This window comes from Ranitomeya imitator, chromosome 2 (assembly GCF_032444005.1).
Source record: "Ranitomeya imitator isolate aRanImi1 chromosome 2, aRanImi1.pri, whole genome shotgun sequence".
NCBI lineage: Eukaryota > Metazoa > Chordata > Amphibia > Anura > Dendrobatidae > Ranitomeya > Ranitomeya imitator.
The window spans coordinates 356,340,180-356,362,147 of NC_091283.1; the positions used below are offsets into that span (position 1 = coordinate 356,340,180).

The window sequence follows — 21,968 nt, forward strand, 5'->3', positions numbered from 1 at the left end:
CTTCCCCAGATGGGGAAGGGGACAGACGCAGGCCTGCAGGTAGGAGAAGGGCGGAGGCCCCGGCATCCTCGCCATCTGAGGTATCCCGGGGAACAGGGCGAGTTAGGGCGCCTCCTAGTGCTAGGGCCATGGAAGGTGCCCCTGGTCCCAGTTTACTCGCCAGTCCTATCGTGACAACTCCATTTTGCAACGCCATGCCATACCCTGTGGACAGCGCTTGATTGGAGCCAATTTCATCCTACAAAAGGACAATGACCCAAAGCACACCTCCAAATTATGTAAGACCTATTTAGGGAAGAAGCATGCAGCTGGTATTCTATCTATAATGGAGTGGCCAGCACAGTCACCAGATCTCAACCCCATTGAGCTGTTGTGGGAGCAGCTTGACCGTATCGTACGCAAAAAGTGCACATCAAGCCAAAACAACTTGTGGGAGGGGCTTCTGGAAGCATGGGTGAAATTTCTCTCGATTACCTCAGCAAATTAACTGCTAGAATGCCAAAGGTCTGCAATGCTGGAATTGCTGCAAAGGGAGCATTCTTTGAAGAAAGCAAAGTTTAAAGGAGAAAATTATTTAATTTCAAATAAAAAAAAAAAATTTGAACCTTGTCAATGTCTGGACTAGATTTTCAATTCATTTGGCAACTCATTGGATTACGGTAATAAAAGTTTTCATGGAAAACACAAAATTGTCTGGGTGACTCTAAACTTTTGAACGGTAGTGTATATCATGACACAGGTGTAATTTTGTGTAGTTTACCACAATCCTCTTTGAAATGAGTTGATTTTAAAATAAATTGAAAATTCAGGATTATGTAGTTTACCACAATCCTCTTTGAAATGAGTTGATTTTAAAATAAATTGAAAATTCAGGATTAAACTCTGTTGTTATTGTAGAGAAATTCATACTTGGCCCTCACTGCACGTTTCATTTTGTGGATCATAAAAGCGAAGCTTGGTCAGAAACACTGGACCTAGTCTTGTAGGGACTAGTGATAAGCGAGTGTGCTCGTTACTCAAGTTTTCCGAGCATGCTCGGGTACTCTCTGAGTATTTTGGGCTCGTAGATTTATGTTTTTGTCTCTGCATCTGCATGATCTGCGGCTGTTAGTCAACCTGAACACATGCTTGTTTGTTAGGGAATCCCCTCCCCAAAAGTATTCAGGCTGTCTAGCAGACCAAATCATGCAGCTGCGGGGACTCAAACATAATTTACGAGCCCGCCCAAAATACTTGGAGAAAACCCGAGCATGCTTGGAAAACTTGAGTAACGAGCACACTCGCTCTTCACTAGGGACCATATGAGCACATTCAGCTGCACAGAAGGGTTGAGAAGCTACATTCACATAATAAAATATAAGAATTCTAGGAAGCCAACAGCATCATTCCCCTCCGCTTTCTCATAGAGAGCCCATCATAGAAAATCAGTAAAAGAAAATTATTAAATGTCAGCACATTCTACGTACGCTGGCATTTTGCTTTGTGGTTTACAGATCTGGGCCTGGTCAGCATCTTCTGATTCCAGGGGGAAGGTGAATCCTCAAGGTTTTAAGCTCTATAGAAGAAGAGCTTTCAATGCCCAAAGTAATTTGAATAGTTTCGGGTGGAGGAACATTCAGGGATCTAAAGGCAGATTGGTGACCACATGATTGTGATACGTCCGAACTACACCACAGTTAAAGAAGGTTAAGCTGATGACTGAGAATAATCTGTGACTTTTCTGCATTTAGTGGTTATCACTCACCTGGGCGGTTATCTTTAGGAATCTCCTCTTTACACCGCTCATCACTCCTCACATATGACTCTGTAGTAGTATTAATATGGGTCAGAACTTCACCCTGAAACAAATATTGTAAAAGTCACAGACAGATGGAGAAGTCACATCTATGGTCAGCTCTAATCCTGCCATCTCCACCGTTCTCATTACACAAGTATAAAACATACTAGATGGAGGCCCGATGCTATCGCATCGGGAGGGCGGTAATGTTACAATGGGGGCAGGCTTTGCAGAGTTGAGAATCTCTCCACCCCATGTGCTCACCCACCTATCCACTCTCTCTTTCCCTTTTGTGAGATAAACTATTGTATAAAAACAGTCAGTGAAATATTTTACCTGACAAAATGAATCCTCTGTGATCCCCTGCTGTAATGTCAGCATTGTCTTTTGCTTCCTCCCTGCCCAGGAGATGTGGTATGCTCCATACACAGTCAGACACAGACAATTTTTAAAATGAACTTTCGTTCATGGGAAAACCCCTTTAATGTGACCGGCTTCCTCTGCCTGTAGACACGTCGCACATCTGCCGCCGGGATCAGCCAGGCGCAGTAAATCAGACCACCGCCATCTATCTGCAGACAGAGAGCGGTCACATGAAAACTGCGCATGCGCTCCTCCTGTACAAAGATGGCGGCGTGTTCGTGACGGTGCTCCGCTGGTGGTACCGCGCAAGAGGCTGCGTATGGTGTATAGAGTGTGTGCGTGTGTTGCGTATGGCATATACAGTGTGTGTGTTGCGTACGGCATATAGTGTGTGTGTGTGTGTGTGTGTGTGTGTGTGTGTATGTATGTATGTGTGTTGCGACGGTGTTCCACTGGTGGTACCGCGCAAGAGGTTAGTACCACCAGCAGTTTCCATATTGAGAAACCCATCACTTGGGTGTCCCAATATGGCGGTCGGTGAACTTACACCGCTTGGAATTCTGGGATCTGGACGGAACAGGATGTGAAGACATTACAAGGTAAGTATATATTAAGATAGTACTGGTGGATAAGAATGAACACAAGACCTTCACAGCCATCTACACATCATAGGGGAGATCTCATGACACCTTATCTCCATCTACCTGATAATCCTGAGGAACATTGGGATCTTCTTGTTTACAGTCCTGTGGAAGAAGAGAACAGGGACATCTCTCTGGTGTTGTCCTCTTACTGGATAGAACTGGAGGAAACACATACAGGGATCGAGTTAATTCTTTACACACAGATAATTATAGCCCATATGTATTTAGTTCTGACTATTACCTGGTGATGAGAGGTGCTGGGGAACCTCCATCATGAAGTCCTTGTACAGATCTTTGTGTCCTTCTAAATACTCCCACTCCTCCATGGAAAAATAGATGGTGACATCCTGAAACCTTATAGGAACCTGACACATACAATGAAACCGTCATCACCCTATTCCTTTCATAGCGTTACTGTATAATGTCCCAGCATTCCCAGCAGTGTCACCTCTTCAGTCAGCAGCTCAATCATCTTGTAGGTGAGTTGTAGGATCTTTTGGTCATTGGTATCCTCATGTATCAGGGGGTGAGGTGGAGGCCCCATGATTGAGCTCAGGGGTCTTCCCCATCCCTCAGACACAGGATCCTGACAGCGCTCACTAGAGGTCTTCTTCACCAATGTGTAATCCTGGTTAAGAAGAGAGACACATTAATAAATCTCACTACAGACATTTCCAGAGCCCTCACCTCTCCGGTTCTGTTCATTTGTTATAGATAATAATCGTGACGTCATTGGCACAAATTGGTGCACATTGACACAAATGACAAAGTTAAAGGTAGGTGGAAGGTCCTTAAAGATGATTTCAGGGAATTAGGCTGCAAGCTGAAAGCAAGGAACTCAACGTAGTATTTTCCGAAATACTGCCTGTACCACGTGCCACGCCAGAAAGGCAACGGGAGATTAGGGAGGTTAATAAGTGGCTCAATAATTGGTGTAGGAAGGAGGGGTTTGGGTTCCTGCAGAACTGGGCCGACTTCTCAGTTGGCTACAGGCTCTACGCTAGGGACGGGCTGTACCTCAATAAGGTGGTGCAGCTTTGTTGGGGGAGAAAATGGCTAGAAGGTTGGAGGAGTGTTTAAACTAGAGATTGGGGGGAGGGTATTCATTTTATAGGAGGGGAAGATAGTGCAGATAGAGACCTGGGAGACTATGGAACTCTCTGCCATCTGATGTTGTAATGAGTGATTCATTACTTAAATTTAAGAGGGGACTGGATGCCTTTCTTGAAAAGTATAATGTTACATGGTATATATACTAGATTCCTTGATAGGGCGTTGATCCAGGGAACTAGTCTAATTGCCGTATGTGGAGTCGGGAAGGAATTTTTTTCCCCAAAGTGGAGCTTACTCTTTGCCACATGGTTTTTTTTTGCCTTCCTCTGGATCAAAAAGTTAGGGCATGATAGGTTAGGCTATGGGACTTAAAGTCTTCCTTCAACCTTAATAACTATGTTACTATGTTGCTATGTCATCAGAATCTCTCACCTCTCCAGTAATCCAGAAGAGGATCTCCAAGGTGAGTTGTAATAGCCTCTCCGCCATTTTTTTCTTGTCCATATGCATCCTTGATGGGTAAATCAGAAAAATTGTCTGAACATAGAAGATCCCCACTGAAAAGATCCAATATTGTAGGGACCTGAATGTGAAAAAGACGAGCCGATGTAACATCATAAAGAATCCCATGTAATAATACAATTAAAGGAGTTAATAAGAGGAAATATATGATGAGACATACGGTAATTTGTAGGTTTTCTATTCTCTTGTCGCTTACGGAATGGAACATCATTTCAATTGCTGACCAAGTCACCTCCTCCATGCTCCTAATCTTCAGATATGGTGGTCATTGCTTCAGCAACTAATTGGCCATAGATATCACAAATTTGTTGGGACTGACCAGGAAATACAGAGACTAGTGGAGGATTGAATCAGTGGTGGCACAAAAGTAGTGTAGAATCATTCATGTGTTACTATCTTTACTAAATTCTGTTTTTTAATTCCTGACATCTACTAATAAAACCTATATACAGTACTTTAGACCACACATCAAAGAAAAATCAAAAGAAATGGTCATGAGTCCACAGCTATGTAGAAAGCAACTAAATCTTAATTAGGTAAAAGAAGTCTAGGTCCAAAAGATGAACATAACAGTTTAAATGGCGTCATCCACAGCCCACCCCTAGAGGAAGGCAGAACTGGAGCTATTCCAGCAAGAGAGGACACTTAGGGTATGCTTCAATGGTCAGTAAACGCTGCGGGTTTGATGCTGTGTACAGCTGCAGCGTCAAACCCGCAGCGTCCAAATGTTACAGCATAGTGGAGGGGATTTCTCCACTATGCATTAAAAGATGCCCGCAGCTCCCTGCGTAAACGGACATGCAGCGGGTCTTTCCAGAACGCAGCATGTCTATTTATGTTGTGGAGACGCTCAGTCTCCACAGTATAAATTTCCCAAAGACTATCATTAGATGCGGTATAGTCACACGCGTAGTAAGTGCGGAAACGCAGCTTACTACGCATGTAAACTAATTTAAATAATGTATTACCTTGTTTTAGCTGGAAATTTGCGTACACTGCAGTTCTCGCGATGAGATCAGCAAGTCGCGAGAACTGCCGTGCACGTGACCGCCGGGGTTATCTCTGTTCTCTAGCAAAGTTCTCACGGTCAGCTCATTGTGGGACACTCGGTAATTGGACTACGTCGAACAGGGAGTATTTGTGTTGATTTATTATTTTATTTTTTTGCAGGAGGGCGTTGGGGATTAGGCCATGCAGAAGTATGGTTAATTAAGATTATTAAAGGACTTTATTCCTGCTGTGTACTTATTGACCATTTAACTGTAAGATTAAAGGGAACCTGTCACCCCCAAAATCGATGGTGAGGTAAGCTCACCGTCATCAGGTGCTTATCTACAGCAATCTGTAATGCTGTAGATAAGCCGCCGATGTTACCTGAAAAAGGAGAAAAATAGGTTATATTATACTCACCCAGGGGCGGTCCTGCTCCGATGGGTGTCTCAGGTCCAGAACAGCGCCTCCCATCTTCATTCCATGACGTCCTCTTCTGGTCTTCATGCCGCGGCTCCGATGCAGGCGTACTTTGTCTGCCCTGTTGAGGGCAGAGCAAAGTACTGCAGTGCACAGGTGCCGGAAAGGTCAGAGAGGCCCGGCGCCTGCGCACTGCAGTACTTTGCTCTGCCCTCAACAAGGCAGACAAAATACGCCTGCGCCGGAGCGCGGCGTGAAGACCAGAAGAGGACATCATGGAATGAAGATAGGAGACGCCGGAGTGGACCTGAGACACTCATTTGACTGGACCGCAGCGGGACCGCCCCTGGGTGAGTATAATCTAACCTCTTTTTCTCCTCTTTCAGGTTACATCGGGGGCTTATCTACAGCATTACAGAATGCTGTAGATAAGCCCCTGATGACGGTGAGCTTACCTCACCATCGATTTTGGGGGTGACAGGTTCCCTTTAATAATGAATAGGTGTCTTATAGACGCCTCTCCATTACTAATCCGTGGGCTTGATGTCACCAGACAATACAAAGGTGACATCAACCCCACAAATATTACCCCAATTGCCACCACTAGAGGGAAAGTGGGAAGAGCCGTGTAAAGTGCCACAATTGGCGCATCTTTGATGATAAAAAAGTTTTACTTCTGGGATAATCTGTCCCCAGAATGTCTCCATTACATGTACAGCTCATACCGCAGATAACAGCCCCTCATACATCTATAGCACCGACCAGGGGCCACATCTCCAGCCCCGGGAAACTGATCCAGGAGGTCGGTGCTGTGTCCCAGGGTCTTCTGTATCTGCACCAGGACTGGGGAGAAGGGAGGATTTATTTATTAGGAGGTGGATGATGCCATATTGTGGAGGCAACTTGTACCATCATAATGTGTGTGGGATGGCGGTACTGTAGGCACATTATACTGTGTGGGGGTGAAGCTGGCACTGGGGGAACATTATACTGTTTGTTTTAGGAACCTTATATTGTGTGTAGGATGATTGCAGTCCTGTGGGATTATACTGTGTGTAAGTGATTGTGTGTACTGGGGAACATTATACTGTGTGGGGGGGATGGCGGTACTGGGGGAACATTATACAGTGTATGAGGCAAGAAAGGGTCAATATACTATGTGAGTAATACGTTTCTTTACTTCCTATTTAGCTATCAGGAAAAAATAGAAGTGATTCTTATTAAGTGACAACAGAAAAATACCAAAAGGTGAAGTTTATGTGTGGGGTCAGGAGGTGCTTACAGTGTGAATGTTGCAGAGCGGCGCCTGAACGACGTGTACTGAGCAGAGAGGCGCGTGAACGACATGTACTGAGCAGAGTGGCATGTGAACGACATGTACTGAGCAGAGCGGCGTGTGAACGACGTGTACTGAGCAGAGAGGCGCGTGAACGACATCTACTGAGCAGAGTGGCATGTGAACGACATGTACTGAGCAGAGCGGCGTGTGAACGACATGTACTGAGCAGAGAGGCGCGTGAACGACATCTACTGAGCAGAGCGGCGTGTGAACGACGTGTACTGAGCAGAGTGGCACGTGAACGACGTGTACTGAGCAGAGCGGCGTGTTAATGACGTGTACTGAGCAGAGCGGTGTGTGAACGACGTGTACTGAGCAGAGCTGCGCGTGAACGACGTGTACTGAGCAGAGCCGTGCGTGAACGACCTGTACTGAGCAGAGCCACGCATAAGCAACGTGTACTGAGCAGAGCCGCGCGTGAGCGACGTGTACTGAGAAGAGCAGTGTGTGTAGGAGGTGTAAGGAGAGAAGCTGCGTGTGTACAAGGTGTACGAAGAGAAGCCACATGTGTACGGAACGGAGTCACGAGTGTACAACGTATACAAAGCGGAGCCGCGTGTGTACAAAACCATGTGTGTTCAAAGTGTACGGAGTGGAGTCGTGTGTGTACGAGGTGTACGGAGAGTAGCCGCATGTGTAAGAGGTGAATGGAGCGGAACCATGTGTGTACGATGTGTACGGAGCGGAGCTGCATGTGTATGACGTGTACGGAGCGGGGCCGCATGTGTACGATGTGTACAGAGAGGAGCCATGTGTGTACGATGTGTACGGAGTGGAGCCGCATGTGTACGAAGCCATGTGTGTTCGACGTGTACAGAGTGGAGCCGTGTGTGTACAAGGTGTACGGAGAGGAGCTGTGTGTGTGTACGACATGTACGGAGCAGAGCCGCGTATGTACGACACCATATGTGATCGACATGTATAAATCCATGAGTGTTCGACATGTACGAAACCATGTGTGTTCGACATGTACGAAACCATGTGTGTTCGATATGTACGAAACCATGTGTGTTCGACATGTACGGAGCGGAGCTGTATGTATACAAGGTGTAATAAGAGGAGCTGTGTGTGTACGAGGTATATGTGTTATACTTGTGGAACACTTAATATACTAAAAAACTGCAGCTGACCCTTCCGGTTCCTGTACAGACTAGAGATCCTGACCCTGTAGTCCCTAGTGGTGCCTGCATCAGCAGAGATAGCCCTAACCACAGACTAGAAGATGGCAACTTGGACCTAAACTGTCTAAAAGGCCATCGAGTTGCTTCACATTCTTCCTAAAGAACCGGAGGACAGAGCAGTGTGTTACCTACCAAAAGGGAAAGTGTGCTGAAAAAGGAAAGATCCCTGAGTACAATAAAAGACAAAATAAAGTATAATGAAAGCACTGATAGATAATATACCACCTACTTTCTAGAAAGCAACAGAGGATAGGTGCAGAGAAAATTACAGAAACCACAAAGAGAAAACCCTTAGCTGAAGTTTCCCTGACTGGCTGTAACAACAACAGAATGTCTGAACATTCATATGAAAACTTTCACCAGTAGGAAATGCCTGCAGGGGGAGAGACTATAAAGCTGCACCCGAAAGGTGATAGGGTAAACTAATAATTAACTGAAAACACCTGTTACCCTAAAGAGAATGGGAAAATGGATATCAGCGACAAAATACCAGGGGAAAAGATGTGTCTGAAATGGCTCCATGGATAGAGAAGCCAACAACCAAACACAGGCTCAAGGGTTCAAACGCAGGAACACGAAAGCACGGAGCAGAGCCGCGTGTATACAACACGAATGGAGTATGAAAAAGTGTTTGCCCCCTTTCTGAATTCCTATTCTATTGTCACACTTAAATGTTTCAGATCACCAAACAAATTTAAATATTAGACAAAGATAACACAAGTAATCACAAAATTTAGTTTTTAAATGAAGGTCTTTATTATTTAGGGAAACAAAATCCAAACCTACAGGGCCCTGTGTGAAAAGGTGATTGCCCACTAAACCTAATATCTGGTTGGACTACCCTTAGCTGCAACAACTGCAATCAAGCGTTTGTGATAACTGGCAATGAGTCTTTTACAATGCTCTGGAGGAATTTTGGCCCACTCATCTTTGCAGAATTGTTATAATTCAGCCACACTGGAGGGATTCCGAGGATGAACTGCCTTTTTAAAGGTCATGCCACAGCATCTCAATCGCATTAAGGACTTTGACTGGGCCACCCCAAAGTCTTAATTTTGTTTAGCCATTCAGAGGTATACTTGCTGGTGTGTTTTGGATAATTGTCCTGTTGCATAACCCAAGTGCACTTCAGATTAAGGTTACAAACAGATGGCCTGATTTTCTCCTTCAGGATTTTTTGGTAGACAGCAGAATTCATGGTTCCATTTACCACAGCAAGTCATCCAAGTCTTGAAGCAGCAAAATAGCTCAAGATGATCACACTACCACCACCATACTTTACTGTTGGTATGACATTCCTTTTCTTAAATGCTGTGTTACTTCTACGCCAGATGTAATGGGACAAACACCTTCCAAAATTTTCAACTTTTGTCTCATCAGTCCACACAGTATTTTCGCTAAAGCTTTTGGGATCATCAAGATGTTTCCTGGCCAAACTGAGATGAGCCTTCATGTTCTTATTTCTCAGCAGTGGTTTTCGTCTTGGAACTCTGCCATGCAGTCCATTTTTGCCCAGTCTCTTTCTTATGGTGAAGTCATGAACATTGACCTTAACTGAGGCAAGTGAAGCCTGCAGTTCTTTGGATGTTGTTGTGAGGTTTTTTGTGACCTCTTGAATGAGTTGTAATAATTATGTGGGTACTATGGAATTTGATAGCGTGGGATAAAACAAACCTGAGACCAAAGCTGAGGCAAACAAGAACAGAGATCTTCCTGCAATTGTAACGAAGTACACAGCACAATATAGAAATGTTCATCAAATTGAAAGGCGCTGCGTGACCGCTAATACGAACCAGTTCAGCAGTAATATAACGTAGGAGTGCACACGGCACTTAACCCCTTAGTGACAGAGCCAATTTGGTACTTAATGACCGAGCCAATTTTTGCAATTCGGACCACTGTCACTTTATGAGGTTATAACTCTGGAACGCTTCAACGGATCCCGCTGATTCTGAGACTGTTTTTTCGTGACATATTGTACTTCATGTTAGTGGTAACATTTCTTCGATATTACTTGCGATTATTTATGAAAAAAACGGAAATATGGCGAAAATTTTTAAAATTTTGCAATTTTCAAACTTTGTATTTTTATGCCCTTAAATCAGAGAGATGTGTCACGAAAAATAGTTAATAAATAAAATTTCCCACATGTCTACTTTACATCAGCACAATTTTGGAAACAAAATTTTTTTTTGTTAGGGAGTTATAAGGGTTAAAAGTTGACCAGCAATTTCTCATTTTTACAACACCATTTTTTTTTAGGGACCACATCACATTTGAAGTCATTTTGAGGGGTCTATATGATAGAAAATAATGAAGTGTGACACCATTCTAAAAACTACACCCCTCAAGGTTCTCAAACCACATTCAAGAAGTTTATTAACCCTTTACGTGCTTCACAGGAACTGAAAACAATGTGGAAGGAAAAAATGAACATTTAACTTTTTTTTTGCAAACATCTTAATTCAGAACCATTTTTTTATTTTCACAAGTGTAAAAACAGAAATGTAACCTTAGATTTTGTTATGCAATTTCTCCTGAATACGCCAATACCCCATATGTGGGGGTAAACCACTTTTTGGGCGCACCGCAGAACTTAGAAGTGAAGGAGCGCCTTTGACTTTTTCAATGCAGAATTGGCTGGAATTGAGATCGGACGCCATGTCACGTTTAGAGAGCCCCTGATGTGCCTAAACAGTGGAAACTCCCCACAAGTGACACCATTTTGGAAACTAGACCCCTTAAGGAACTTATCTAGATGTGTGGTGAGCACTTTGAACCCCCAAGTGCTTCACAGAAGTTTATAACGTAGAGCCGTGAAAATAAAAAATCGCTTTTGTTTACACAAAAATGATCTTTTCGCCCACAAATTCTTATTTTCACAAGGGTAACAGGAGAAATTAGACCACAAAAGTTGTTGTGCGATTTCTCCTGAATACGTCGATACCCCATATGTGAGGGTAAACCACTGTTTGGGCGCACCGCAGAGCTTGGAAGTGAAGGAGCGCCGTTTTACTTTTTCAATGTAGAATTGGCTGAAATTGAGATTGGACGCCATGTCGCGTTTGGAGAGCCCCTGATGTGCCTAAACAGTGGAAACCCCCCACAAGTGACCCCATTTTGGAAACTAGACCCCCATGGAACTTATCTAGATGTGTGGTGAGAACTTTGAATGCCCAAGTGCTTCACAGAAGTTTATAATGCAGAGTCGTGAAAATAAAAAATATTTTTTTTTCCACAAAAAAGATTTTTTAGCCCTCAAGTTTTTATTTTCACAAGGGTAACAAGAGAAATTGGACCCCAAAAGTTGTTGTCCAATTTGTCCTGAGTATGCTGGTACCCCATATGTGGGGGTAAACCACTGTTTGGGCGCACGGCAGAGCTCGGAAGGAAGGAGCGCCTTTTTGGAATGCAGACTTTGATAGAATGGTCTGTGGGCATTATGTTGCGATTGCAGAGCCCCTGATGTACCTAAACTGTAGTAACCCCCCACAAGTGACCCCATTTTGGAAACTAGACCCCCCAAGGAACTTATCTAGATGTGTGGTGAGAACTTTGAATGCCCAAGTGCTTCACAGAAGTTTAGAATGCAGAGTCATAAAAAAATATATATATATATTTTTCCACAAAAAAGATTTTGTAGCCCCCAAGTTTTTATTTTCACAAAGGTAACAAGAGAAATTGGACCCCAGAAGTTGTTGTCCAATTTATCCCGAGTACGCTGATGCCCCATATGTGGGGGTAACCCACTGTTTGGGCGCACGGCAGAGCTCAGAAGGGAGGGAGCACTATTTGACTTTTTGAGCGCAAAATTGGCTGTCGTGTTTGGAGACCCCCTGATGTACCTAAACAGTGGAAACCCCCCAATTCTAGCTCCAACCCTAACCCCAATACACCCCTAACCCTAATCTCAACCTGATCCATAATCCTAATCACTAACCCTAACCATAATCACAACCCTCACCCCAAAACAACCCTAATGTCAACCCTAACCATAACCCTAATCAAAACCCTAAATCCAACACACCCCTAATCCTAATCTCAACCCTAACCTCAAACCTAACCCTAATCCCAATACTCCCCTAATCACAACCCTAACCTTAACCCTAATCCCAAACCTAACCCTAATCCCAAGCGTAATCCTAATTCCAACCCTAACCCTAATACCAACCCTAATCCAAACCCTAACCCTAATCCCAACTCTAACCCTAACTTTAGCCCCAACCCTAGCCCTAACTTTAGCCCCAACCCTAACCCTAGCCCTAAGGCTACTTTCACACTTGCATCGTTTGGCATCCGTCGCAATCCGTCGTTTTGGACAAGAAACGGATCCTGCAAATGTGCCCGCAGGATACGTTTTTTGCCCTTAGACTTGTATTGCCGACGGATCGTGACGGATGGCCACATGTCGCCTCCGTCGTGCACTGGATCAGTTGTGTTTTGGCGGACCGTCGGCACAAAAAAAGTTCAATGAAACTTTTTTTGTACGTCGCATCCGCCATATCTGACCGCGCATGCGTGGCCGTAACTCCGCCCCCTCCTCCCCAGGACATAGATTGGGCAGCGGATGCGTTGAAAAACTACAGCCGCTGCCCACGTTGTGCACAATTTTCACAACGTGCGTCGGTATGTCGGGCCGACGCATTGCGACGGCCCCGTACCGACGTAAGTGTGAAAGAAGCCTAACCCTAAATTTAGCCCCAACCCTAACCCTAAATTTAGCCCCAACCCTAGCCCTAACCCTAGCCCTAACCCTAGCCCTAACCCTAACCCTAGCCCTAACCCTAGCCCTTACCCTAGCCCTAACCCTAGCCCTATCCCTAACCCTAACCCTAGCCCTAGCCCTAACCCTAACCCCAACTGCTGTTCTCCTGCCGGCCAGCAGATCGAGACAGATGGCGGGCGCATTGCGCATGCGCCCGCCATTTTCTTTTGCCGGTGGCCAGGAGGAGCAGCAGGAGGATCCAGGGACACAGGTGAGTATGACAGGGTCCCCGAATCCCCCTATTTCTCTGTCCTCTGATGTGCGATCACATCAGAGGACAGAGAATTACACTTTACTTTTTTTTTTTTTTGCGGTCGCCGGTAAACAGTTAATTACCGGCGATCGTGCTCTTTGGGGTCTCGGCTACCCCCGGCAGCTGAGACCCCAAAGATTCTAACGGGGCCGGCCGGCGGGCGCACTGCGCATGCGCCCGCCATTCTGAAGATGGCGGTGCCCACCGGGAGCCAGGAGGAGCACCAGGGGAGATAGGTGAGTATTGGGGGGCTACCTGGGACCCCTTTTCTCTGTCCTCCGATGTGCGATCACATCGGAGGACAGAGAAATTAAAAAGAGATCGCGTTTTTTTTTTTATGTGATCGCCGGTAAACGGTTAATTACCGGCGATCGCAAATGCGGGGTGGGTAAAAAAAACCCCGAATCATGTTCTCTGGGGTCTCGGCTACCCCCGGCAGCCGAGACCCCGGAGAAAATCCGACTGTGGGGGGCGCTATTCACTTTTTCCACAGAGCCGTTAATTAACGGCGCTGTGGTTTAAGTACCCTTAGCGGCCGCCGTTAAAAGGCGTATCGGCGGTCGCTAAGGGGTTAAACGAGGAAGTCCAGCAGTAATATGAGTGAGAATGCACACAGCACTTAAACGTAGAAGTCCAGTAATAATATGATCAGAAGCGCGCACAGCACTCATATGTGGAAATCCAGTAATAATATGATCACTAGCGTTCACGGCACTTATGGGTGGAAGTCCAGTGATAATATGATCACTAGCGTACACTGCACTTAAACGTGGAAGTCCAGTAATAATATGATCAGAAGCGCGCATGGCACTTATATGTGGAAGTCCAGTGATAATATGATCACTAGCATGCACGGCACTTATATGTGGAAGTCCTGTGATAATATGATCACTAGCGTGCACGGCACTTATATGTGGAAGTCCAGTAATACACCGATGGAGCGTTAACAGGAGAAAGCCTCTAAATGTAAAAAAAAGTCCCACTCAAGTCCAACAACGCAGCACTACAGACACAGTCCGAGAAGAGATAATGTCAGGAATTCTTACTGACCACAGTAGATCCAGAGGCGAGTAGGTCATCACTAGAAGTCTGGACAATAGGAGACAACGGTCAGAATTAAGGAGGACTGAAGCCAGCTGAACGTGGAGAGGTAGAGCATCAAGCAACAAGCAGCAGCAGGGAGTCCAGAAGCAAACAGGCAGAAGCTCAGGAGCCAACAGCAAAATACTTAGGCAAGGAGGATCTCCTGACCTGGGCTAAAATAGCAGGACAGACAGGAAGTTCAAAGGCAGGGAGAAGTACCAGACTCTATCTTGGACAAGGACATAACAGGCTCCAAGGAACATCCGGAACCCTTACATAAGTGTTCGCTGCAATTTTGATCGGCCAGCCACTCCTGGGAAGGTTCATCACTGTTCCATGTTTTTGGCATTTGTCGATAGTGGTTCTGGTTCTCACTTTGGGTCACTGGAGTCCCAAAGGTTTAGAAATGGCTTTATAACCTTCTCCAGACTGATAGAAACAAAGTAATTGAGATCTAATTTGTTCCAGAATTTCTTTGGAGCGTGGCATGATGTCTAGCTTTTGAGGATCTCTTGGCCTACTTGACTTTGTCAGGCAGGTCCTATTTAAGTGATTTCTTGATTGAGAAAAGGTGTGGCACTAATCAGGCCTGGACGTGGCTAGACAATTTGAACTTTTCTTCCAAAAGATGTGATAAAAGACAGATAATGTATGTTTTAAGTGGGGGGTGGGGGGGGGTGCAACACTTTTTCACACTGGGCCCTGTATTTTTGGATTTCTTTTCCCCTTAATAATAAAGACCTTCATTTAAAAGCTGCATTTTGTGATTACCTGTGTTATCTTTGTCTAATATTTAAATTTGTTTGGTGATCTGAAACATTGAACTGTAACACACATGCAAAAGAATAGGAAATCAGGAAGGGGGCAAACACTTTTTCAGGCAACTGTATATACCAGAGCAGGATTGCCAAGTTCACAGATAATATTTTTTACAGACACATTAGAAAACTATAATAAATCCTTCTGATTATCAGTGATCCATGTCTACAGCCCAGAATTCTGATATCAGACACCAGCTGCAGTCACTGTAAACATGCCTGCCTTTCACTTTTAAATTTTTTTTTTTGTATAGACAGGGCAACAAAGTACCAATTTTACAGACTGTCCAGGAATTTTTTGGATGGTTAGCAACTGTGTAGCGGTATTATGTATTTGTATGCTGTGTATGGAGCGGGATAGTGAGTGTGTAGGAGGTGTAAGGAGCAGGATGGTGAGTGTGCATGATGTGTACGGAGCGGGATGGTGTGGGCGCAGGCAGGGCCGGCTCCAGGATTTTGTGGGCCCCGGGCAAAAGAGTCTCAGTGGGCCCACATACCACGATTCATGATGCACAGATACGGAGGAGAAATATAGATATATTACATAGGGCCTAGCCTTCCCCCTCATCCTTCACATAGGCAGATATGCACACACACAATACGCAGACATGTGCACACACACACACACAATACGCAGACATACACACATCTACAGTACGCAGACATGCGCACTCACACACACAATACGCAGACATGCACACACACAAATACGCAGACATGCACACACACAATACGCAGACATGCACACACACAATACGCAGACATACACACACACACACTACGCAGACATACACATACAGTACGCAGACATGCTGCACACACATACAGTACTCAGACATGCACACACACACGCAGCACTCAGACATGCACACACACAATACGCAGACATGCGCGCACACATACACAATACGCAGACATACACACACACAATACGCAGACATACACATACAGTACGCAGACATGCTGCACACACATACAGTACTCAGACATGCACACACACACGCAGTACTCAGACATGCACACACACAATACGCAGACATGCGCGCGCACACACACAATACGCAGACATACACACACAATACGCAGACATACACATACAGTACGCAGACATGCTGCACACACATACAGTACTCAGACATGCACACACACACACACACAGCACTCAGACATGCACACACACACAATACGCAGACATGCGCACACAGACAATACGCAGACATGCACACACACACAATACGCAGACATACACATGCAATACGCAGACATGCATACAAATACAATACGCAGACATGCACACAAATACAATACACAGATATACACATACAATACGCAGATATTTACATACATATATTTGAAGACAAATTCACAAAAATACATAAATATGTACAGCCAAACACACTGATATACACAGATATGCACATCATTATGAACAGGTAATTCAGAACCACAATGGACATAGAAGTTCAGAGCACACAAAGTGACCTGACAATTACCAAAAACAAAGGACGAGCTCTGAGACGTGGAAACTCTGCTGACCGCAATCCCTAATCCTATCAAACCACACTAGAGGCAGCCGTGGATTGCGCCTAACGCTCCCTATGCAACTCGGCACAGCCTGAGAAACTAACTAGCCCTGAAGATAGAAAAATAAGCCTACCTTGCCTCAGAGAAATTCCCCAAAGGAAAAGGCAGCCCCCCACATATAATGACTGTGAGTAAGATGAAAATACAAACACAGAGATGAAATAGATTTAGCAAAGTGAGGCCCGACTTACTGAATAGACCGAGGATAGGAAAGATAGCTTTGCGGTCAACACAAAAACCTACAAACAACCACGCAGAGGGGCAAAAAGACCCTCCGCACCGACTAACGGTACGGAGGTGCTCCCTCTGCGTCTCAGAGCTTCCAGCAAGCAAGAAAAACCAATATAGCAAGCTGGACAGAAAAAATAGCAAACAAAAATAACACAAGCGAAACTTAGCTTATGCAGGATAGACAGGCCACAGGAACGATCCAGGAGGAAGCAAGACCAATACTAGAACATTGACTGGAGGCCAGGATCAAAGCACCAGGTGGAGTTAAATAGAGCAGCACCTAACGACTTAACCTCATCACCTGAGGAAGGAAACTCAGAAGCCGCAGTACCACTCTCATCCACCAAAGGAAGCTCATAGACAGAACCAGCCGAAGTACCACTCTCGACCACAGGAGGGAGCTTGGCCACAGAATTCACAACACATCATACAGGCATACACAGACATACAGACACAACACACAAGCCTCACTCACCTCCCCCAGGCTTGTCACCCATCAGGCTCCTCTGGCATGTGGATATGGAGGGAGTGCTGCTTGATCGATGGCCGTCACTTAAACAGACATGGCCACCCACAGTGAACGCTGCAGCTGTGTGTTACTAATGATGCGGTCAGGCAGACACTGTGCCTTTAACTTTGCTTGTGTGTCCGCCCGGCCGCGTCATTGCTAGCAGAAGCAGAGACATCGCTGCAGAGTGCACTGTGCGCGGCCATGTTTATTTAAGTGACGGCTGAGCTCAAGTAGTGGCGGAGCTGCTGGGGGAGCAGCCCGGGCTCCCTGGTATCCCGGCCACGAGTGGGCCCCCCCATTTGTTCAGGGCCCCGGCATTTGCCCCGGTACGCCAGGTGCTGACGCCGGCCCTGGGCGCAGGAGTTGTACAGATTTGGATGGTGTGTGCGCAGAAGATGTACGGAGCGGGATTGTGTGGGCCCAGGAGATGTACAGATTTGGATGGTGTGTGCGCAGGAGGTGTACGGAGTGGGATGGTGTGGGTGCAGGAGGTGTATGGAGTGGGATGGTGTGTGCGCAGGAGGTACGGAGCAGGGCCATCTGTGTATGATGAGTGTCACGGAATTATGTGACGTTCGAGTATGCCCGGGGGCGACCACTACAAAACCACCTAATCTGTCTACAATTAATTTAACCTCCAATGTACCATACATCTAGTACTTACAAATAATAATCACCCCAGACAGCCCCCACTAATGTTTGGCTCAGGAGTTGACACTAATGTCTCGTGTACATGACCATATTTTTGGGCCGAGTGCTATCGGACTACTACTATTCAATGGGGCCGTGCAGATGAGCAATTTTTTTCAGTGACAAATCTGTGTGTGAAAAAAAATCACAACAAACACTATTTTACTCCGGAAATCGGATGAGACTGACCCATTCAAGTCTATGGGTGCATGAAAAAAAATCGAATGCGGCACTGAGCCACAGTATAGTGTCCTGTTATTACTGATACATTGCATTTCGGTAACAGGAAACAGTAAATGGTTAATAGCTGCTGACTAGAAAAACGGATTGTATACGGACTGCACACAGATGACAAGTGAGAAAAATCATCCCACTTTTCTGGTTGAAAATGGGACCGTTTTTTATTCCATGGTGTGACCCCGTCCTCACAGGAGCCTTCAGTGACCCCTCACTTCTCACAATCACACTTCGCACATGGATCATTGAGAACGAGACAGAACTTATTAATTGTAGCTTGATGCCGAAACAGTCACATGGATTAATTACGACAGAGAAAAAAGATACATGTTGAACAATTGGCAATTTTTAATCTTTTAAATTTTGATGGTTTGGTAAGGAGGAATCACTGTTTGGCTTTTGGTGTGAAAATTTGGCTGGAATAATGTGCAGATGCCAGAACTGCAGAAACCCCTCAAGGTGACTCTATTCCAGAAACAACATTCCTCTAATAATTCATCTCTGGGTGTGAGGGGCATTGCGTAACCCACAATTGCTTCATACATTTTTATTAATGCTTGGTTGTGAAATTGAAAAATTATGTTTATTTCCCACTAAAATGTTGTTTAAGGCCCAATTTTTTCAATTCCACAAATATTAAAAATGGACCCCACAATTTGTAAAGAAATTTCTCCCAAAATCTGAGGTCAGAAGCTGTTGCCCATGGCCGGGCTCGGATGGGAAGAATCACTACTTGGCCTTTAGAGCAGTAATTTGGTGGCCCTAGATTGCGGGGGCCAACTGCAGAGCCCCCGAGGTGTGTGACCAGCAGAAGACCCCAAAGGTGATCCTATATCTGACACTATCCCATCAGTGATCATCTAAGGCAGTAATGGGCATTTATATCCCTCAGATGTTTCACTGCTGTCTTTAAATTTGGCTGTGAGAGAATGATATATTCCATCTGTTACAGGAAGAAGTAGCGTCACGGCCTCCCTCGCTTACCCCGGTGTGACTGGGGGGATCCACTACAAGACCACCGAGTCTGTCTGAGGAGATTACACCCCAATATACATCTCACACTCAGGAGTCACTGCCCAACCTGCCCTCACTAAGGTTTGGTCCAGGAGCTGCACTCTTCCCCCTCCGCCCCCATTTTATCTTTAGGCTTCTTTCACACTACCGTCTTCTGCTGTGAGTCGTCGTCCAGTAAAATGACGTATCGACGGATGTTATGAAAATAGTGAAAAACGTGTGTGACGCATCCAGTGTAATGACGGATGCGTCGTTTATGTTGTTGCCACAATTTCAATTGAGAAATATCAGCGAGAGAGAGAAAAAGAGAGAGAGAGAGAGAATGAAAATCCATCCAGGCATGCTCAGAGGGGAAAAACGTGATACGTCGCTGGATTCCAGTGTGTGACGGTCACCGTCGGATCCTGCGTCCATAAGCTTCCATTATAGCTAAGGACGGGCAGCGCAGGATGCGTCGCTGACCGATTTTCCGACGTGCAGAAAAAACGTTCTTCTGAACGTTCTCTCCGCACGACGGACCGCTATTTTCCAACGGATCCAGTGCACGACAAATCAAACGGATGGCCATCCTTCACAATCCGTCGCTAATACAAGTCTATGGGAAAAAACAGGATCCTGCATTCTCAAAAATCAACGGATTGTGACTGAAGCTGAAAGACGCAAGTGTAAAAGTAGCCTAAAGGTACCGTCACACTAAGGCTGCCGTCACACTAGCAGTATTTGGTCAGTATTTTACATCAGTATTTCTCAGCCAAAACCAGGAGTGGGAGATAAATGCAGAAGTGGTGCATATGTTTCTATTAGACTTTTCCTCTGATTGTTCCACTCCTGGTTTTGGCTTACAAATACTGATGTAAAATACTAACCATATACTGCTAGTGTGACGGCAGCCTAAGCGACGCTGCAGCGATACCGACAACGATGTCGATCGCTGCAGCGTCGCTGGAGAGCTGTCACACAGACAGTTCTCCAGCGACCAACGATCCCGAGGTCCCCGGTAACCAGGGTAAACATCGGGTTACTAAGCGCAGGGCCGCGCTTAGTAACCCGATGTTTACCCTGGTTACCAGCGTAAACGTTAAAAAAACAAACACTACATACTTACCTTCCGCTGTCTGTCCTCCGGCGCTCTGCTTTCCTCTGCACTGTCAGCGCCGGTCAGCCGGAAAGCAGAGCGGTGACGTCACCGCTGTGCTTTCCGGCTGGCCGGCGCTGACACAGGATGCAGGAGGAGTGCAGAGAAGCACAGCGCCGGGGACAGACAGCTGAAGGTAAGTATGTAGTGTTTGTTTTTTTTAACGTTTATGCTGATAAACAGGGTAAACATCGGGTTACTAAGCGCGGCCCTGCGCTTAGTAACCCGATGTTTACCCTGGTTACCAGTGAAGACATCGCTGGATCGGTGTCACACACGCCAATCCAGCGATGTCAGCGGGAAGTCCAGCGATGAAATAAAGTTCTGGACTTTCCTCAGCGACCAACGATCTCCCAGCAGGGGCCTCATTGTTGGTCGCTGTCACACATAACGATTTCCTTAATGATATCGTTAACGATATCGTTATGTGTGACGGTACCTTAAGGGGTTACTGCCCCCGCCCAGTAATGGGGAATCTCCAGCACCTACCTCCACCTGCAGAGCCGCACACCACATATATGGCTGTTCTGTGCACACAGGACCTGTGATGAGGTCACAGGAGGGGAGGAGTCAGGGGTCACATGATCAGGGGCCTCAGTGAATGCAGGACTCTGCTGTGCTGGTTGTCATGGTGCTGGATGAGGGGAAGTTTCTGTGTGGGGTCAGGAGGGGTTTACAGGGTGGATGTAGCAGAGCCATGTGTGTACGAGGTGTACGGAGTGGAGCCATGTGTGTATGAGGTGTACGGAGCAGAGCCATGTGTGTACGAGGTGTACGGAGCAGAGCCATGTGTGTACGAGGTGTACGGAGCGGAGCCGTGTGTGTACGAGGTGTACGGAGCGGAGCCGCGTGTGTACGGAGCAGAGCCACGTGTGTACGAGGTGTACGGAGCGGAGCCGTGTGTACTAGGTGTACGGAGCAGAGCCGCGTGTGTACAAGGTGTACGGAGCGGAGCCGTGTGTGTATGAGGTGTACAGAGCAGAGCCGTGTGTGTACGAGGTGTACGGAGCGGAGCCGTGTGTACGGAGCAGAGCCACGTGTGTACGAGGTGTACGGAGCGGAGCCGTGTGTGTACGAGGTGTACGGAGCGGAGCCGTGTGTGTACGAGGTGTACGGAGCGGAGCCGTGTGTGTACGAGGTGTACGGAGCGGAGCCGTGTGTGTACGAGGTGTACGGAGCGGAGCCGTGTGTGTACGAGGTGTACGAATAAGCAAGAACTCCACATCACACACGTCCAAGAGGTTTGGTCACATCATACTACACTGCCAAAAATCACATCGAGATGTTCCAGAACATCCCACTCTAGGAAGTCTATATTGTCTGACAGACAAATGGAAATCTGTGTGAGTGTAGAGGTA

The 21,968-nt window shown here is 46.0% G+C and overlaps 1 protein-coding gene across 1 annotated transcript in view; it reads right to left on the reverse strand.

Moving 5' to 3' along the window:
• Nucleotides 1–21,150, reverse strand: part of LOC138663786 (oocyte zinc finger protein XlCOF6-like) — a 32,836-nt gene extending 11,686 nt beyond the window's left edge. The window contains exons 1-6 of the mRNA XM_069750122.1: nucleotides 21,100–21,150; nucleotides 4,270–4,420; nucleotides 3,233–3,412; nucleotides 3,026–3,149; nucleotides 2,845–2,942; nucleotides 1,745–1,838 (exon numbers count right to left, since the gene is read on the reverse strand). Coding sequence (XP_069606223.1) covers nucleotides 1,745–1,838; nucleotides 2,845–2,942; nucleotides 3,026–3,149; nucleotides 3,233–3,412; nucleotides 4,270–4,347 — 574 coding nt within the window. The 5' untranslated portion in view covers nucleotides 4,348–4,420; nucleotides 21,100–21,150. The remainder of the gene's footprint in view (nucleotides 1–1,744; nucleotides 1,839–2,844; nucleotides 2,943–3,025; nucleotides 3,150–3,232; nucleotides 3,413–4,269; nucleotides 4,421–21,099) is intronic.
• Between the last annotated feature and the right edge of the window lie 818 nt (nucleotides 21,151–21,968).